Source organism: Acinonyx jubatus, chromosome D4 (genome assembly GCF_027475565.1).
Source record: "Acinonyx jubatus isolate Ajub_Pintada_27869175 chromosome D4, VMU_Ajub_asm_v1.0, whole genome shotgun sequence".
Taxonomy (NCBI): domain Eukaryota; kingdom Metazoa; phylum Chordata; class Mammalia; order Carnivora; family Felidae; genus Acinonyx; species Acinonyx jubatus.
In genome coordinates, this window is record NC_069391.1 from 5053624 (window position 1) to 5073377 (window position 19754).

At 51.4% G+C, this 19754-nt stretch overlaps 1 protein-coding gene across 11 annotated transcripts in view; it reads right to left on the reverse strand.

The window, feature by feature from the left end:
- PRRC2B (proline rich coiled-coil 2B) overlaps window positions 1-19754 on the reverse strand; it is a 90417-nt gene that overhangs the window by 57626 nt on the left and 13037 nt on the right. For 10 of the 11 annotated variants that reach the window (XR_008290884.1, XM_053204493.1, XM_053204489.1 and 7 more), the window contains exons 2-4: window positions 4539-4708; window positions 3602-3779; window positions 660-762 (exon numbers count right to left, since the gene is read on the reverse strand). Coding sequence is in view for 10 of the 11 variants with exons in the window: in XM_053204493.1 (XP_053060468.1) it covers window positions 660-762; window positions 3602-3779; window positions 4539-4653 (396 nt within the window). In the remaining variant the exon portion in view is untranslated. The remainder of the gene's footprint in view (window positions 1-659; window positions 763-3601; window positions 3780-4538; window positions 4709-19754) is intronic. The other variant, XM_053204484.1, reaches the window with a different exon arrangement.

Below are 19754 nucleotides of genomic sequence, written 5' to 3' on the forward strand. Positions count from 1 at the left end.
CTTAGGAAAACACTTTATTTATTTAATTTACTTATTTTAAGACTTTATTTTTCAAGCAATCGCTATACCAAACGTGGGACTCAAACTCACAACCCCGAGATCAAGAGTTGCGTGCTCTACTGACTGAGCCAGCCGCGGCCCCCCCCCCCCCCCGGGGAAAACACTTTAAATGCATCAACAAATAAAGGGTCACAGATCAGTATTTCCCAAGTGTGTTCTGAGGGACAGTAGTCTCTAAAGTCAGTCAGTTAGAAAGATTTCCCAGGACAAATGAGTTGGGGGATGCTGTCCCCACTGTGTCTTTACAGAGTCACAGCACACGTCAGCACGTTAAAGACACTGATGAGAAGTGTGACAGTAAAGGAGCATGCTTCATTTTTCCAACTTACCTGACCCCAAACGTTCCCGTGGCCTAACCAGTCCCCACGGCGCACATTCAGGGGACCCTGACCTAGCGTATAGCTGGCCCCAGCGACCATGCCTCCAGGTAAGTCACCAGGAAGCAAATTAGGTGTCCGTACTCCGTTCTGCACCTGGGGTCTTTCTCCAAGAGCCGCGCGTTCAGGCACCTCCCGGGAACCAGGACAACCTCCCACGCTCGTTTTCCGCAGCCACCCGCCAGGCTCACCCCTGGAAGGAGCAGGTCACGCGGCACCTACCTCCTGGCTGCTCGACTGTGTCGGCTTCTGTAAGCTGGAGACAGGCCTCTGCAAACCCGGCTGCGGCAGCGACTCCGGCGGCTGAGAGCCCGTCGCACTGGAACTGGACAAGGCAGGGGGCGCAGGGGTCAGATGGGCACGCGTGGTCCCCTCCGCGCTTCCCACAGCGGCGGCTGCTCGGTGGCCCAGAGGCAGCACAGAACCTCTCCAGCAGCCTCTGACGCCTCAGAGCCCACAAGAAGCCGGGCCCCATCCGAGGCCTGCCCGCTGACGTCTGCCGGGCAGGACGGTCCTCGGCCCCCTGGCAGGGCTTTCCTGCAAAGGCTAGAGGTTCCCCACAAACAGGTGCTGCAGGGGCTGCCAACAGGGAAACTGAGTCAGCACAGCGAAGGGGCTCTGAGCCCCTCGCTCTTGACCAAGAGCTCATAGCTGTACAGGGGACAGATTGCTTCGCGACGTGATTTTTTTCTTCTCCTGGCTTATAGAAGAAATACATGCCCATAGTGAAAATAAACGTATAAATATAGAGAACACAGGATTTGTCACGATCTCATCCTCCAGAGAGAGATGCCAAGCAGATTTTTCTATATATACGTGTGTGTGTGTGTGTGTGTGTATGAACATAGTATTTTTTTTAACACCACACACACAATTCGTAACCTGTTTCCCACTTACTGTATCGAACATGTTTTTAGGACAACGCCTGGATCTACCTCTTTGTTCTAGTGACACAGTGTAGCCGGCTAGACAGGCCCTAACTTAACAATCCCCATCTTTTTTTCCCATTACCGGCGAAACCGCAACGAGCACTTTTTACACATAACTTGGCACCCTTTTGTGTAGGTAGTCCAGTAGTCTAAGTTCTTAGAAACAGGACTGCTGGATCAAAAGAGGTTTTGAAGCTTAAGAGATATTGCCCAAGCGTGCTCCCCAGAAGGCGGGGTGAGTCGAGACACAGTCCCCAAACAAAAAGGGGCTCCGAGGAAGACGTCTGCTCACCCAGAGCCTTCCAGCCCACTCCCTCATCCCGATGGGACCCAAGGAGGGCAGCAGTCTACTCCGCCAGTCGCCCAACGCCAGGGGCTCCCCAGTAAGCTGAAGCCAAATGCTCCACACACAGGCTTCCAGGGTTTATGTGATCCAAGGAACTCCCCGGGCAGGATTCCTACGTAATGAAGGCCACTCATCTCTTACTTCACCTCCTACCTACAACAGAAGCTTCCAGCGAGTGTTGCTTTTGTGTTCTCCAAACGTCAGCACGGAGTCCCAGCAGCTGTGGCCCTCACTCTGTCACCTCCCTGACACTCCAAAGGAGGACGTGGCCCCGGGGCAACAGAGGACCGGCGCCTGGGGTCCACGGCCTTGTCCAGTGTTCTGTTTCTACCTCTTCCCTGGCTGGCATGCTTCAGCGCGACCGGCCCCACGAAAGCCGCCTCATCCCTCCCGTGCCCGTGTCGGTGGGAGCCGACACGAGGAGGAAGCGATGCCTCGTCCTCTCTCTGGGACTTCCCGTAGCAGCGGCATCGCAACACTCGTGCTGGAACGTACGATGTCCGTTTCATCAGAGAACCTGTAGCATCTACCGCGTGAACTCTAGAATGACAGCGGTGGTAGCGGCACCTGCCCGCGTGTCCTCTGCCAGGTTCTGTGCCAGGTGCGTGACTCGCGCTGCCCGGTCTATTTCTTACAACCACCAGGCAAGGCGGTAGTCCTACTGCACAGAAGGACGCCGGAGCGCACCGATCAAGCAATTCTCTGAGTTCCACAAAGCTAGTAGTATAGGTAGCCTGGCTGCCTCTGAAAGTCGGGCCACACCCCCAGCCCAGTATGACCCCTAAACAAATCGTGGGAGAAGTTTTAAAAACAGCTTTTCAGACCCTATTTTGGTTACTGCTACCCTATGCTCATCCGAACGAGTTACGTGCTCCCTCTCTACATCCTGTGTGAAGTAACTGCGCGAAGTTTTACAGAAGCTACCGCGGCCGTTCCCGGTGAGAGAAAAGGACACTGGCTGGCAGGCTGCACCCTGGGTCGTTTACTGTCTAGATCCCGAGATATCCAGGCAGCCAGGGCACAAGAGACGGAGGGCAGGAAGACGCACGGGACCGAGTTTTGTTCTCATCCCCCGACGGGCAAACCCCAGCATCAGGGTCCCATTCCTCTCTGGTCCCTTCCCAGTGCAAATCCCAAATCCTCTCCCCTGGCTGGCGCCCAGAAGACTTGCAGTGGAAGGGGAGGGACACGGACTTGGGCAGGAGGGAACGGCCCAGGTTACGGGCCCGGGGCAGAGCTGGCACCGGCCACACTACGCGGCAGCAGCCACGACATTCACTCCGTTGCCGTGATGGGGATTTCTGTGCCAGACCCTGGGCCTCCGAAGGCTCCCGGAGGTGGTATGCTGGCAGAGGGGTGAGTGAGCCTACAGAGGCTGCACACCCGCCCCCAATAATGAGGATTCTGGGTTGCCACCCTTCATAACTGGGTCTGTTTGGAGCAACTAACCGCAGCAGTCTGTGTGGGACGCCGCTGACCCCGCACTTAGAAGTCGGCCCCCTCAACCCGGAGCCCAGCACACAGGATGCCCCAGAATGGAGCGTTCAAGCACCCGCTCTGGCCACAGTGGCCCTTACTGGCTCAGGCACTGGCTCTGAGGCATTGCATAAGCCCCTCTGGGGGGAGGAGGTCCTTCCTAATAAGGCACAGGGGACACTGGTCACTGGGGACAAGGCGGCCCACAGAGGCAAGGCTGCATCAGCTCCAGAAGCCAGGAAAAGCGAAGGCAGGGAGGAAGAACCAACCAAGCAGGGGGAGTCCGAGCAAAGGCAGCCTCTCTCCTCTGGGGTCACCCGGTTCTCCAGCTCTGCCTTCTGCAGAAGGAAAGGGAGCTGCCGGGCTCCGTGAGGCCCCGGCTCGCCACCCACACCCGCCCCCTCGGCTCCCACCTCTTTGGGTCTTGCTGATCCTGCTTGTTTGCCCATCCCGTTCCGTCCTTGGGAACTATAACGATGTTGGGGTCGTTTCCTCTGTTTTCAGACTTCAAGCTTGGCAGGTTTGCAGGTGGCGGCATACGCCGGGCTGTGGCAACTTTCCCGAGACTCTGTAAGCCATGTCGAGGAATAACTGTAGGGAGAGAGGGGTGGGGGCAGGGGAGGAGCTTCAGAAGCTCTCGCAAGCTCTAAGCGACGACGACGACAGACGGCCAAACCACCACCAAGGGTGGCCCTGTGCCAACAGACCAAATGGCCTGGTAGCTGCTTTCGCCACTTTACGAGCCCTTCACCGAGGCCTCAGACACTTGGGAGCTGCTGAGGTCTTCAGAGGCTTCCACTTTACTAGCGGGCAGGAGCAGGCGTGGGGAGTTTATGACGGGGCGGGGAGCCGGGCCCAGAAACCTCCGGCCCACACGGTAACCACCTCTCCGCAAGTTGAGACTGCTCCGGCCTCCCTGGCAGGACCCAAGGGCCAGCCTCCACCTAGCCCCGGGGCCGGGCCCGAGGCTCAGCAGGGCCCTTGACATCCACAAAATCCTCCCGGGGTGTGGACAAAAGGTCCAAAACGTCAGAACCCTGAAGCCTAAAACTGGTTGCTCTGATGCAAAGTCAGTTCCATTCTACCTCACAGGGGAAGAACTATCTGTGGCCAACGAGGTAAGACGGTTAAGGAAACAATCCCACTGTGGCAGAGATGGGGTATTCCTGCTCGAAATCGGACATCGAACAGGAGCAGGGGGTGACTGCACGTCCCCAGAACTGCCTGGTGACCACTCCGTGCCCCGAAGACCATCTGACCAGGCAGGGACCCTGGGTCCTCACAGTTCAGGACCTGGAGTTTCTCACGGAAGGGAAAGCATAAAGAACTGGCCTCCAGCCCGGTTCTTACCTGAGGATCTGACCGCGTCTACTGATTTTCCTTTATACTTATCAAACAGGCTGAGAGTCGAATACTTGCTTTTCCCATCCTTGCCCTTGGTTATTTGCCCCAAACGATCGGACATTGCGATGAAATGTCATCTAGTAAGGAAATTTTTCTCGGCACCGCTCCCGATCTGCCTTTGAAATGTTAAGAAAGGAAAAAAAAAAAAAAAAAAAGAAAGAAAGAAAAAAGAGTGTTAATCCGCCAAAGTCCCTGAGCCAGGGGGCTGAATCCTTCAGGGATCATGGATCTCCTTGACGACCTGAAGAAAGCCCTGGATTCTGTCCCCAGAAAAACACCCTCACCGTGCACAGGCTGTTTCGCCCACATTTAAAGAGTGTTTCATTGTAGGTACCTTCCCCAACCCAAGTTCAGAAGTCTTACTCTGTCTGAACTGACCAGAGTCTACTGCTCATCAGTGACACAGAAACGTAAACTTTTCCACACAGAGTCCTCCGGCCAAGTCAAGGACCGCTCTTCAAGATGAAAAAACAAATCCTCACCACTGTATCGACCTAACGTGAAAACTAAGGCAGAGCGGGGAGGTACGCAACCTGCTTGTGGAAGGCTGTTCATTTCAAGGATGAGCAAAACCAAATCAAAGGGAAGCCACCAAAATCAGTAAGTCTTCAGGAACAGCTGTGTTTCAAACTAAAGAACCAGCCTCCAGAGAAAAACACCTGCGAGGGGAACAGAAGCGGGGTTCTCTGGGGCGCAGGCATAGAAGAGGAAGCAAGGACTTCCCAGGGAGAGACCACTTGGGGGGCCGTAGCGATGACACCGCCCCCTCCACTCAGAAAATCTTGAGGGGATGACCAAGAAAGAAGCCCCTTCCCCCTGCCGCTTTCTGACTTCCTAACGTGCTTCACCGAGTCTATTAGCCGTTAAAGCATTAATTCACTCACTCATGCATTCACTCAAACACCTAGTGTGTGCCTGCGGAGGGCGGGCGAGTGCCACATGGCAGGCACTGGGGACTCAGGGCCACAGGTTCTAAAACTTGATCATGATAAACTCGGAGAAGTGCCCACCACTTCCCGTTGGAATTAATGGATGGGAAGAAAGCTAAACCATCCACTTAGGCATAGCGCTGATGTCTTTAGTGACAAAATGGAGGGAACCGTAAAAACATCCACTGGTAATAAAAAGACCTTGGTGGCCGCAGCAGTACGCTTTGCCGTCTTATACTATGCCGAAGCCACGCAGGCCAGAGGGAACACGTGCAGTGTGCTGGCAAAGTGTTCTGCACCCCCAGAGATGACTCTCAGTTAAACCCTATATATTATGATCCAAGACTTTGTATAAAGCGCAAGGGGCAAAGAGGCAAAGATCAATTATAAACCGAGGCCAAGAAAAGCGAACCAGGGGACAGTGACATCACACGGAGCCTGGTGCCACGCCAAGTGTGAACCAAGCTGGTTCTGACACAAAGCCGGGAACATCCACCCTTTCATTCAAGAAATCCTGACAGTGAAAGAGATGTGTAGGAGAATCAGCCTCCATGAAGAAACCAACCAGAAACGCTCGAAAGTGCTCACAGCTCCCAAGTTTCCATGTTACATGCCAGCAACCCTCCCCCAACGCGCCTGCCTCGTGTGCCAGGAGCAGAGTGACCAGGAATGGAAACTGGCCAAACGTGTCCAATTTCTGATTTTGGTGCCCAGGAGTTCCAGAACATACCCCTTTCTTTAAACTTCCCTCCCCGGCGCTGGCTCCAGGGAGTTTCTGCCCTGCCAGGCCCCAAAGTCCCAGCTAGGAACAACATCCCTCCCCCACGCTCAGGGCAGGGACTAGATTTCATTTTCATCAGAATAAGTGGCATTTAACAGGCTATCAAATGTAAGTCAACTTGAAATTCTCTATTAAGATCAGAAGAGATCTAACTTCTAGACACTTCTATCAAATCAAAAGATCATGCAGATAAAAATACAAAACACCACACCCACACACCCCACACTACTAACAAGCCCTGGAAACTTCCAGGGTGGGCGGTGATGGCAACATGTGGAGCCTGCGTCACAGAGCTTACAGTCCCAGTCCCCAAGGGGTGGCAAACACTGGTCAGCGACCGGCCAATGGCCTGTCATAAAGCCCTCAAGCTAAGAATGATTTTTTAAATCGTTTTCACCTTTGTTTAAAAAAACAAAGAATGTGTGATACCCCCATGCGGCCACAGGTAAGAAAACTTTGCTGACCCTGAGCCTAAAAGAAAAAGCCTTGAGCAAGCACTTTGAAAAGTCTCCAGGAGGGAGGGGCGCCTGGGTGGTTCATTCAGTTAAGCGTCCAGACTCTTGGCTCAGGTCGCGATCTCACGGCACAGGTTCGTTAGTTCGGGTTCGTTTCCAGTTCTAGTTCTAGTCCTAGCCCTGCATCGAGCCCTGCATCGGAGGCCGCTTGGGATTCTTTCTCTCCTTCTCGCTCTGCCCTTCCCCTACTCGCTCTCTCTCACAATAAATAAATAAACTTAAAAAAAAAGTCTCCAGGAGGGAAACAGATGGGAGTGGGGAGAGCACCAGGGAAGAGGCCCTACTGCTCAGCCAGGAGACCGGGCAGGGCTCAGCACAAGGGGGAGGGGCCCAGGCAGGGCAAATTATTCCCTGGACTGTGAACTGGGCCCTTAGGGACTTGCCTACTTAGTACTTTTTACAAACTTGTGTGGCATGCTGCATAACCAAGAAGTTCACATCCTAACTCCCGGACCTGTGACTTCCTTACCTTAGCAGCGAGAAAGGGATTCTGCAGATATGTATGATTCACGTAAGGATCTCAAGATGGGGATATTATCCTGGATTATGTGGACAGGGCCACTGTAATCACAAGGTCCCTAGGACATGGAGCAGGAGGGCCACAGTCAGAAAGGCGTGGCATCCGGAGCTAAGGCTGGGGGGCGCGCTCTTCGAGGATCAGTGGGGCCACTGCAGAGAGGTGCAGGAGCCCCTAGGAGCTGGAGAAAGCAAGAAAACGATTCTCCCGTGGAGCCTCCAGAGGGAACCAGCCCAGCCCACACCTTGACTGTATGCAGCCCAGTAAGATTCACCTGAGACTCCTGACCTCCAGAACTGTAAGAGGATAGGTCTGTGTTGTTCTAAGTCACTGGATTTACAGTAACCGGTTACAACAGAGAATACACTCATTAATAGGCTTTTACTAGGCACTGCCTTGTGCCTAGCACTGAGCTGGGCCTGGGATGCAGCAGACAGCAGGCTGGGCCCTCCCCTCCCCATGTCCAGCCCGCAGAGACGACGGGACCACCCACAGTCACACAGCTAATCAATAAGGAACCTGTTTCAGAATTTTTCACTTGGGCACAGTGATGAAAACTGCTCCTCTCTGCCACCCCTGACCACGGCTTTCACCTGACCCGTGAACCTACACACAGCGCTGAATAAAACCAGCGTGAATAAAGCCCCCTGCCTGGCCACCGGCCTTGCGGGACTACACATTTAGCACTGTTAAACTTATGTAACTACAGAGTCCTTTACCAAATTAAAAACCAAACTGACAAAGAGAAGAAAACATTATCGACCAGCCTATCCAATGCCCACACGAAACCTTAATGGTTTTGACACATCGAAGGTCTTTCAATTGCAAGACCTGGCGGAAAATACTTGTTTCCACAGATAGTGATCAAAAGTCCTCTTCAAATCTGTCAGTCCAAACTCCTGCCAGTTCACGAATACAAACAGGTCTTTCTTGGATTGATTCCGCACTGCCTGGGCCCACGGGCAGAGGTCAGAGTGAACACAGGTGGCTCTCTTGGGCCTTCCTGGGGACAACACACTTCTGAGAACTAACCTGTCTGCACCCCCACCCCCAGGAAGCACTGGGAGACCGGAAGCCTGACCGCACCCTGACTCCTGGCACCCCTGGGAAAAGTTAAAGAAAAACCCCGGGCCAAGGGGATCCAGTCTCCCGGGAACTGAGAATTCCGTCCACGACCGTTAGCTGGCCCGCAGCTGTTGCCTGAGGCCCTCCCAAGAAATCCAACCATTCAGCAAATAGCTGAGTCCCTACTGCGCTGGGACCCCTTGCAAACGGGGCTTCAAAAAAGCCAGCACAAGCACGCGCTGAACTAACGCCCACATTCAACCTGCGCGCGCAGTTTTTTGATGCCCCCCCCCCCTCCTGCTTTCTCACCCAAGCTCTGCACCTGCGGGCCACGTTAGTGGCCTCTCTTGCCCTCAGCCTCCCTGTCCACAGAACGGAGGGGCCACAGCAAGATTTCACAAGTGGCAGCCGGTTCTAAAAATCAAACACGCCAGTGTGAAAAACCCACAGCCACAGCATTTAGGAATGACTCCCGGTCAAGGTGGCCGTCTCTTGCCACACACGTGCTACTGCATTGTGTCTTCTGACCTAACCTGGGATGCTGCCGGGCAGTGCCACCGAGTCACCGTTGCTATGGAGACAGCACCTGTCGGGGAGGGGCCGGATACCTCTCATCTAACGCTGGATGGGAAGACCGTACAGACGCAGGGTCTCCCGGCCCCCGTTTTCCCTTTAGGACTGGGGTCGCCGAGTTACTGACAGTCCGAAGAATATGCAGCAGAGGCCTAGGAGGCCCACAAAGCATAACCGATTTACCGTCTGGCCTTTAGATTACAGACACCAGCCTGAGAGCATACCAAGTTCCTTTCATTAGGCCAGATTTCACTGGACACAAATCTAAAACACAAATATAGTCACTCCGGTATTATTGCCATACTTGGGGCCCAGCCCAGCCCCACACCCAACTGGCTACTCTGCCTGCCCCTTGGTTTTCATAAACCTCAGGCCGAGAGCATTAACTGTTAATAGGAGTTTGAACGGCTTACAGGTATCTGCTGAGTTGCTACCCACCAACACACACACATACACACACAACATGCTTGACTGGCCTCATCAGATGGCAGAAAAGTGCAGGCAAATATCTGGCTGTGAATCATGAGGCCGGTCAAGGCGAGAGAACGTCGTTCTCGGTGGATCAGAAGCATGTTCATTCAAGCCTGACTCACGCCCGGATCCGTGGGACAAGAACTGGCTGAGACGCACCAGGTCCTTGCAGATGGGCATGACCACGCTTGGCTTGTAGCCACTGCTTTCTCTCCCTTTTGCAGGTAACAATTAATTTTCTTTCCCCAAATAAAACCTAACTTGGACCCTCCGTATTACATACACAACAGCCAGGGATGCCCTGACAGGAGGGGTCCGGCCTACACCCCACCCCCTACACTGTAACCCACTCTCTCCCCCAGCGGCCACTCTGAGACACCAGGGAGGCACACCGCAGGGTCCTGGAGCATTGTGAAAAATGGCTGGCCTAAATGAAAATATTGCCATTAGGCACAGAAAAAAAGGGCCTAAGATCCATGTGTGAAGAGAGGCACACCTGGGCGGCTCAGTCAGTTTAAGTGTCTGACTTCAGCTCAGGCCATGATCTCTGGGGTTGTGAATTTGAGCCCTGCATCAGGCTCTCTGCTGTCAGCCTGGGGCTGGCCAGCTTCTGATCCTCTGTCCCCTGCTCTCTCGGCCCCTCCCAGCTAGTAAGTGGGCATCTTGCTCTATCAAAAATAAACCAACATTTAAAAAAAAAAAAAAAAGGTCTGCATGCATATTCTGGCAAGTTATCTAAAAAAGCTCAAGAGGCCCAGGATTTGCTGGCATAGAAACCACCAGAAAGATTCGCCAACAAAGGCAACTTAATACCCAAGCCCCGCCTCTCCAGACAGTAGCCCCACCTGTCAAGCAGGTTACTGAGCCGGTCTGTTATCTGCCCACCAAAGGGAAAACCTCCCTGTACTCCCATCTTATCAAAAGCTATTTCCGGGAACAGGATTAATTTCACTCTGCTTGGGTCCCGGCCAGAGTCAGAAGCCCCCCTGGCCAGGTGATCTGGGACGGCCTATAAATCACCCGGGGACCACTGCAGCTACACGTTCACTCCTGAGAGCCAGGCACCCTGCTGACCAGCCACGACTCACGTGCCCTCACAGGGCTCCTCCCAAGAGCCCTTTCTGGAAGATGCTACTGCCACCAACCTGCTTTACAGAGGACGCGAAGGCGTAGTTGGGGCGGAGCAGTAACCTGTTCAAGGTCACAAGACTACAGGACTTTAACCCTCAGGACACCCGGAGACAGCACCAACACTGAGGAAGGACCCACTGTGTGCCCCAGCTCCAAGATGCTCTCTCAGAGCAGGGCCAGTCGATCACGGACGACCCACGACCCACTGACACAGTGCCAGAACAGTGCGGCACAGGCAGAACTCCCAGACCAGGGTGGGGGGAAAAGGCGGCAGAATGTCCCTGTAGAGAAGGAACAGAAAGACCCCACTGCCACACAAAACATATCAAAAACCCTGATCCGACAGGAGTGGAAACTGAGAGCAGGCTGGGTAAATGCTTGAGAAAACAACCGGTGGGGCCGGAAAGGACGTGGTCATTAGTCAGTACACTTGTTAAATCTCGGTCAGACGTGAAGAACCATCGCCACAAAAGCCAGCTAGAAGATTAATAAGTAATTCCACCCTTTTGCAACATGCCAAAGGCATGTTCTCTTCTCCGACAGAAGAGAACTTTAATGTAAGAAAGGCACCACACGCCACCTACTTCAAATTCTCAGACATTTTTTGTGTCGGCAACGAGACTCCAACCTTGTCCCCAGAACCCCTTTTCTGTGAAAGGACAAATAGTATGTCAGGCTTTGCGGCCACAGTCCCCACCACGGCCACTCCACTCTTACCAAGGCTGTCACTGCAGCACAGAAGCAATCACAGACAACACGCACAAAAGGAAGAGTCGTGTTCTCATAAAACTTTATTTACAAAAACAGGAGGCAGGAGGATTCGGAGCCGCAGTTTGCTGACCCTACTCTAAAGGAAAATGATGCGCTACAGTTAGACAGATTCAACTAAAAGAGGTTCGCATACACAGCAGGATAGAGCAGGGGCATGAGACACACGTGGGGGTGGGGAATCCTAGCTGGGTTTCGCAGGGGAACTCCGCCGCCTCCCCCTCAGCCACAGCAGGGGTCAAACCTTCCACTCCCCCCCCCCCAACACCCCGCTTTCAGAGGCTCCTTCTGGGGCAGCAGCGAGAAAAGCAGGGACCTGTACTTGTGCGTCCCCTGCCAGTCCTTCCACCTGCAATTGCCCGGCCTCGAGGTTTCTGCAGGAAAAGTATGAGGGGTGCCTGCAGACGACAGCACAAAGGGATGAAAACGAGGTTTCTGGCCCCCACCATTGGGCACCAGAGCCCCCACCCCCAGCCCCCAATTCCCAGACAGCGTGTTCAGGAAGCAACAGAAATTAAAGATGAGAAAGAAGGCGCGCGCTGCAGGGACCCAAGCACTTCCCAGGCCCCTCTTCTGCACGCTGGGTTTGCAAGCCCCATCCTTGATTCCCTGGACCACACAGAGGCTCAGCTCTCGTGGACTGGACTGACCCTCGGGCCCCCTCCAGGATCAAAGTCCATCTGGAGCCCCTGCTGTAACTCTTTTACCGGCATGGCATCGGGCATTCCCACCACGGCACAAACAAGCCCGAACTTCCAGCCCGAGAGCCTGGCCCCAAACAGGCCCCTCCAGTCTCACCCCCGCGCCACCAGGCTCCGCTCTCCAAAACAAGCTGTTTGTGTCTTGACTCCGCCCCACACTGGCTGTGACTTTAGGCCTGTTTCCTCGTGGATTAAACAGAGATGAACACACTGTTATCCACCTCCCAGGTCTGACGTCAGGAATCAATGAGACAAGGAACACAACACACGTGACCCAGAGCTCGCCTGCCCTTAGAAGGTTCTCGGCCAAGGGCAGCTGTCACACTGGCTCTGCACAGGCCAGCCCTCAAGCTGCCCCGCCCCACCGTCAGCCTGGCACACAGCACTCCTTCCTCCGGATTCCCGTGCAAGCAACGAAGCCTTCGTTTTCCCCACCTCTGGGCTCCCACAGGCCTGGGCGCTGCCACACCTGGGACGTGTGCCCGCCTCCTCCTGTGATCAAGGGACCTGTCCCCACTTTGGTGTGGCACAGCTTAAGAGCCCTGATGCAGAGCACAGGCCTCTAAAACCACGGCAAGAAATTTGTTCAATGTTCAGGATCTGTTGGTGAACCCCATAATTAATTCTCAGGAGACAGACACACTTTAATTCTCAGAAAACCCTCTTGAGACAAAGAGTCCGCGGCGACTACATTTTAAACAACACTCAACTGCCCCCGCTTCAGGGCAATGAGCATGGTATTCAACGCAATCCCACACCAGTGTTACGACAGACCCCCTCAAGGAGGGGGTGATCCTAGCCCCAGTTCCTTTCTTTACCTGTAATACTCTTCAGGAACAAAAGGAATACACACTGGTCACAAGCTTTATGACATACAGAAAAAGGGGGCGCCTCGGTGGCTCAGTCGGTTAAGCTTCTGACTTCAGCTCAGGTCACGATCTTGCGGTTTGTGAGTTCAAGCCCCACGTGGGGCCAGCAGGCTCTGTGCTGACAGCTCAAAGCCTGCAGCCTGCTTTGGATTCGGTGTCTCCCTCTCTCTCTGCCCCTCCCCTGCTCACATACTGCCTCTCTCCCTCTCTCTCGAAAATAAACATTAAGAAAATATATATACGGTCAACCACCTCCCAGCTACACTGGCGTTCTCCCTCTGCCAGTATGAGTACTCTGGCCACCTGCCTCCTGTTCCGCTCTTCTGCTCTGCTTTTGTTTCCTATTTCAAAAGAGTTCGGCAAGGAAGGTCATATAAAACACTGTCACTAAATTCTAAACCGATTTGCTACTCATGTAAAAAAACTGCACAGGGGTGCCTGGGTGGCTCAGTGAGTCAAGCGACTTCTGACTTCCGCTCAGGTCATGCTCTCACGGTTTGTGGGTTTGAGCCCGTCTGTGCTGACAGCTCGGGGCCTGGAGCCTGCTTTGGATTCCATGTGTCCCTCTCTCTCTGCCCTTCCCCTACCTCGCACTCTATCAAAATAAACATTAAAAAAAATTTTTTTAAGAAAATTACACGAATGACTTTAAGGATAGCTCCGAGAGGGACAGGCGGTGCACAGGCACACAGAAGGAGAGTCCCAGCAGTGACTTTGTTGACAGCCACAGCCTCCCCGCAGGAATGATGTCACAGCACAGGCTGGAAGCTGGGCTAGAGGAGGGAGGACCGTGGGCAGAGAACATCTTTCTTCAGCCCAGGGGAAAGCATCCTGCCACCTTCCCAAAGCCCGCGTCCTCACAGATCTGTGGCTATAAACACACAGGATGGTGCAGGGACAGAGCCTGGTTCTACAAATGCCGAACACCAGCCACCACTGACCACATCGCTTCACACCTGCCCCAGTGACCACTAAGGGGCTCTCGGGCAAAGCCCCCCTACCAAGGGTGAGTCCCCTCTAGCAGACAGTAGCACCCTCTACACACACGGAAGCAAGTGCCAGGAGTCCAAGGGCCACCTCAGCCACTTCCGTTTGCTCCTCTACACACAGGGACAGAAAGTGTACTTCATGGGGTTATTAGAAATGCCGGTCGCAAGAGGTGATACAAACACGCCTGGTGGAGGACTCGCGGCTCCAGTTACTCCCCTCCCACCCTCCTCCCTGCGCCGGACTCCCGCCTGGACTCCCTCCACAGCGCCTGCAGCCCCAGAAGCCTCCGGCTCCCAACCTTCTCCAGAGAACTGGAGGGGAGGGCAGAGTTCACACTCCACACGCAAGGAGGTGGAGACAAATGACCAGGGATCCCAACCAGCCCTTTCACTGTAGCGGGGGAGGGGTGGGGGACAGCAGCAGCAGAGCGGTGTAACTGACAAATACGTACACATGTACACACGAGCACACATTCAAACACGCGCACGTAAATATGACCGAGTATCTATACAGGCACACACATCCCTTAATGCAATTCCATCCAAAAAACACTATATAGAATATGGGGGATTCTGGTTAAACACGGCAAAAGGACAACAGGCATTTCTAGCTCACCTTCCAAAACCCCCTAAAATGAAAATACACAAAGGGCACCCAAAGGTCAGGGACAATATTGGCAGACAAGAAACAGACACACGAGTGGAAACTGATTTCACAGACTGAAAGATCCTCAGACAGGCCTGCAGGACACTAGAGAGAGCTCAGGAGGCACTGGGAGGCGGTGGGCACCTTGTAAGACGGGGAGGCAGGAATTTGAAGGTGGGACAGCTTCTTGAAAAACCCCTCCCCCGCCTGGATAAATTAAACAAGAGAAGTCTAGACTTGAGAATGCCAGGGTCAAAGGGAATGGAAATGAGGAAAAGACCTAAAAAAAAAAAAAAAAAAAAGCTAGGTGAAAACCTGAGTCACAAAGCAAATCGTGGGGTGCCTCAGCCCTCTCTGCTGTGGGCCTCATTGCAGGGTGGTAGATAAACACATTCTGTCCCTTTCTCCACGTCCCTGGCAAAGATGAAGGAGTCTTCTCTTGAAAACCAATAGACACAAACACTTGGGTCTTGAGAAAAGAAGGCCGGCTTCCCACCCACTCACCCTACAGGGAGGTAGGCACCCAGAGCCAGCCACCCCATCCTCAATCAGCTGTGTGTGCCCAAGACCATAGTCATCTGAAGGGCCTCACAAAAAGGCTGATACAAAAAACGCAGACAAAAGAACCTGGAAGAAACAGACAACACCAGGAACCAAAGATTAAAAAAAATAAAGTAACATAAAATTAGGGGCTCCGGGGTGGCTCGTCGGTTAAGCGTCTGGCTTTGGCTCAGGTCATGGTTCTAGCCCCACATCAGGCTCTGTGCTGACAGCTCAGAGTTTGCAGCCTGCTTCGGATTCTGTGTCTCCCTCTGGCTCTGCCCCTCTCCCACCTTTCTCTCTCAAAAATAAATGAATTTTAAAATAACAGTAAAAGAAAAAAAGAAAGTAACATAAAATTAATATCCTCAGGAAATCGAAAGATCCTACACCCATCCAATAAAAACAGGGTTTCTTTTCTTCAGGGACAATCAGAAAAAGCCCTAGGAAGTATTAAATACCGGATAGGCCAAACCCCACCACCTCACGTGAATCATGAGAAAAACAGCAGACAAATCTCAACTGACAGATATTCTAGAAAATACTGGGCCGGTACCCCTCAAACTGTCAAGTTCATCAGAAACAAGGCAAATTGGGTAACGGTCAGTCTGGAGGGAACCAAGGAGGCATGAACACTAAATGTGGTATCTTGGAACAGAAAAAGGACGTTAAGTATAAAAGTAACAAAATCTAAGGGGCACCTGGGTGGCTCAGTTGGGTAAGCTGCCAACTCTTGATTTGGGCTCAGGTCATGATCTCACAGGTTAGTGGGATGGAACCCCACAACAGGCTCCGTGCTGACAGCACGGAGCCTGCTTGGGATTCTGTCTCTCCCTGTCTCTTGGCTCCGCCCCTGCGTGTGCACATGCTCTCTAATAAAATTTCAATTAATAATAACGTATCAGTACTGGGTAATTAATTGGGACAAAGAACCGTACTAACGTTAGAACTTTGTAATAGGAAAAACCGGCAGCACAGTATACAGAAACTACAACTGTTGTGTAAATCCAAACTCTTCTAAATTTTAACTTCAATTTCAATAGAAAAAATGAAAAATAAAGTGAAGAAAATCTCAGGAAATTAACAAAGAGATGAATGCTAGTCTTTCCGTCAACCCAAAATTAAAGGATGGACCCAGGAGTCCAAATTTAACCAGGAGTGATAAAAACAGAGAGGAAAAGAGGGGAGAAGAATTTATCAAATGAAAAAAACATGAAAAATCCCCAGAGCTGAAGTGCCCAAGATTGCAAGGGCACCCCTAGTGCTCAGAATAACGGACGTGAAAAGAACAGAGTACAAGGTGACATTCCAGTATTATGAGGGACAAAGAGAAGAACCCCAAAGTTTATGAAAGCACCCCACGTACTAGGTAGAAGCAATGAGAACGGCCATGAAGACTCATGAACAACAATGATGTGTGTCTGCATTTCTCATCCACATCGTTCCTCTCCCTGGAAAAGGATTTTCAACCTAGAATCCAATACTCAGCTGACCAAATCAAACATGGGCATAGAAAAAGATACTTTCAGACTCACATGAGGACTCAAAACATATACCTTCATAGAAAGTTCCAGAGGAATATACTCTAACAAACGAGAGAGCAATCCAACACAGAAGCAAACGTCATAGATGCTAATTCTCCCTTCCTCTTTCCTAGAGGAAAAGTGATCCCGTCCTTCCCCAGCCTGAGGGGGCTGACCCACACCCTGCTGGGTTGGGGGCGTGGTATGCAGGGTCTAGAAGCCCATTCCCTTGGCTGGGCTGGGCTGTTGGCTCAGCGGCTCAGCATGGGTTCATGACCCACCCAGACAATTAACATACCTGGTTCCTCTGTCAATAACGTCCTCGTGGTTCGAGGCAGCTTAAGATAGTTGCGATTACTTGATGTTCAAACTACCCGACTGGTACACACATGGGATCCAGGAAACAAGGGATCCAGCACAGAGGGACAAGGTCCCAGGATGACATGCAAAGGAAGCCCAAGATGGCCACTGCACGACAGGCAAGAAGATGGGGAGGGTTCCAGGAGGTAAACAGCGCTCACAACTACCTAATGTATCTGTGCAATGTGAAAACAGCATTTGCTGCATTTTACTGAGCATTTGCAAGAAAGGAGAAGATTCAAGTTTTATTGTCATTCAATTTACCAACCAATGTATCCGTTCTGGTGTGCTTTCCCACGTAAGGAATTTTGTCTTACCTGAAATCGGAAAGATATTCTCCTGTTTTCTTCTAGAAGCTTTACTGTCTCATCTTTCATGGTCAGCTCTATGCTCTATGTAAACCTGATTCTGGATATGATTTGAGGCAGAAGATTTATTTTCCCAGTACCTTTTTTGAAAAGGCCATCTTTTCCCTTTGTCGTGAGGCACCCTTGTCGTAAACGGGCTTCTGTGAAGTCTGTTTCAAGATCTCTCTTCTAACAGCCTATTGTCTGTCCTTCTGACAACACTGTGCTGCCCTAATTACTGCAGCTTTTATAAAGTCTTGACATCTGGTAGGATAAGTCCTTCAGCTTTGCTATTCTTCAAGACTGCTTTATTCTTGGCTCTCAGCATTTTCGTATAAATTTCAGAATCAGTTTGTCAATTTCCAAACAAAACAACAATAAAAGAAAGGCTGCTGGGATTTTTACCGAAATCACATGGAACCCAGAGTTCAAATTCGGAAGAACTGACATCTTCACAAGGCCAAGCGCTAGTGATATGCGTGGCCAGGACAGCTGCCCCGCACTGCCAGTGGACGTGCCCGTTGGTAAAATCACTGGAAAACTGGCAGCCGTCCGTTAAAGCCACACATATGCCGACCCTGCGACCCAACCTTCCCATTTCTGGGTACGTACCCAACAGAACAAGTTCGCACACACGTCCAGGGATATCTGTTTGAAGGTGCACGGCAGCATCATTCGGGAATAGCTCAAAATGGAAACTAACGGAAGCTAAAAGTCTATCACCACTAGAACAAATATCATACCCACATAATGGAATGCTATTCAACAATGGGAATGAATAAACTGTCACACACAAACCACACTGATGAAACTCACAGATATCACGCTGAATGAAAGCACGTACAAAAAAAAAAAAGCAGAACAGAGAGTCATTTTATAAGCATCAGGGGGCAATCCGTAACGAAAACACAGACTGGTGCAAACCTATATATGCAGAGTAACTTCAAAACGAAAAAAAAAAAGTCATTGAAAAAAATCATTGTTAAATAGAAAACACTGGGGAAAAAAATCTCTGCACCTTGGTGGATAAAGCCCACTCAAAAGAGAGAAGATCACAGATGGTCTGATTAAGGTAGATCAGCCAACATGTTCAGAAAGGGACTACACGGCATCTGCCTCACCAGGTCGATGAAGCGCGCAACTCTTGGTCTCTGGGTTGTAAGTTCAAGCCCCACATTGGGGGGCAGAGATTACTTAAAAATAAAGTCTTAAAAAAAAAAAAAGAAAGAAAGAAATTACTACATATGAAACTTTAAGGAAAAACCCAAATTCTGAAAAGCAAAACTCTCTGACCACAGTGCAATAAAAGAAGACATAATGAAAGCAGAAGTAAAAAAATAACACTACCGGTTGGAAAACTTAAAACACTCTTAAAAAATTCTGAAGCAAAGGGAAATTCAAAACCATAGATGCAGAATCCCTAGAAAACCACAAATGGAGGAGAACACTACACTATCAAAACTTTTAAAACAAATTTATACGCAAAGGAAATTTAATAATCTAAAAACTTCAAATTTCCTTTTTTTTTTAAAATTTTTGTCTATTTATTATTGAGAGACAGAGAGACACAGAGCATGAGCAGAGAGGAAGGACCAAGAGATGGAGAGACACAGAATCCGAAGCAGGCTCCAGGCTCCGAGCTGTCAGCACAGAGCCCGACGCGGGGCTCGAACTCACAAACCGCGAGATCATGACCTGAGCCGAGGTCGGACGCTTAACCAACTGGGCCACCCAGGTGCCCCAAAAAACTTTAAATTTCCAAGAGAAAAGAATGAGATTAAATTAAGCATCCAATTCTAGAAGTCAGAAAAAGACACAATGGAATGCAAAGGAAAGCGGAAACAATGAAGAAAAATGAACCGAAAATAAATGAATGAATGTAACTGAATACATTGGAATAAAATGGAATTAAAAACAGTTCTTTGAACCAAGAAATAAAACAGATAAACCACTGAGAAACAGCTATTTGTACCTCATTTCACAGACAGGACACCAAGTCTGTGAGGTTAAAAGAGTGGCCCAAGGTCACTATCAACAAGTTAGGACGTTGTAAAACCTGAGCCTAAACCCAGCTCAGTCTGACATTCAGGTCTGCTCTGAAGCATGGACCCATGTGGGCACCAGAGAATGACCACGTGGCCACCAGAATAAAATGCCCACAGTACCCCCCAGCTCTCCCAGTGCTCCTGGGGCCGTGGTGAGTGTCCAGGTCAAATGTGGGCTGGGGTGGGGTCTGAGGAGGCACCACATCAGGTGAGGGACTCTAACAAGAGTCCTGTGGCCCCAGCGGGTGTGCCAGCAAGTGGGGGGTGGGAGGGTGGGGAGGACGGAGAGAGAGGGAGACACAGAATCCAAATCGGGGCTCAAACTCAGGAACCGTGAGTCGGAAGGACGCTTAACCGACGGAACCACCCAGGTGCCCCTACAGGGGTCTGTC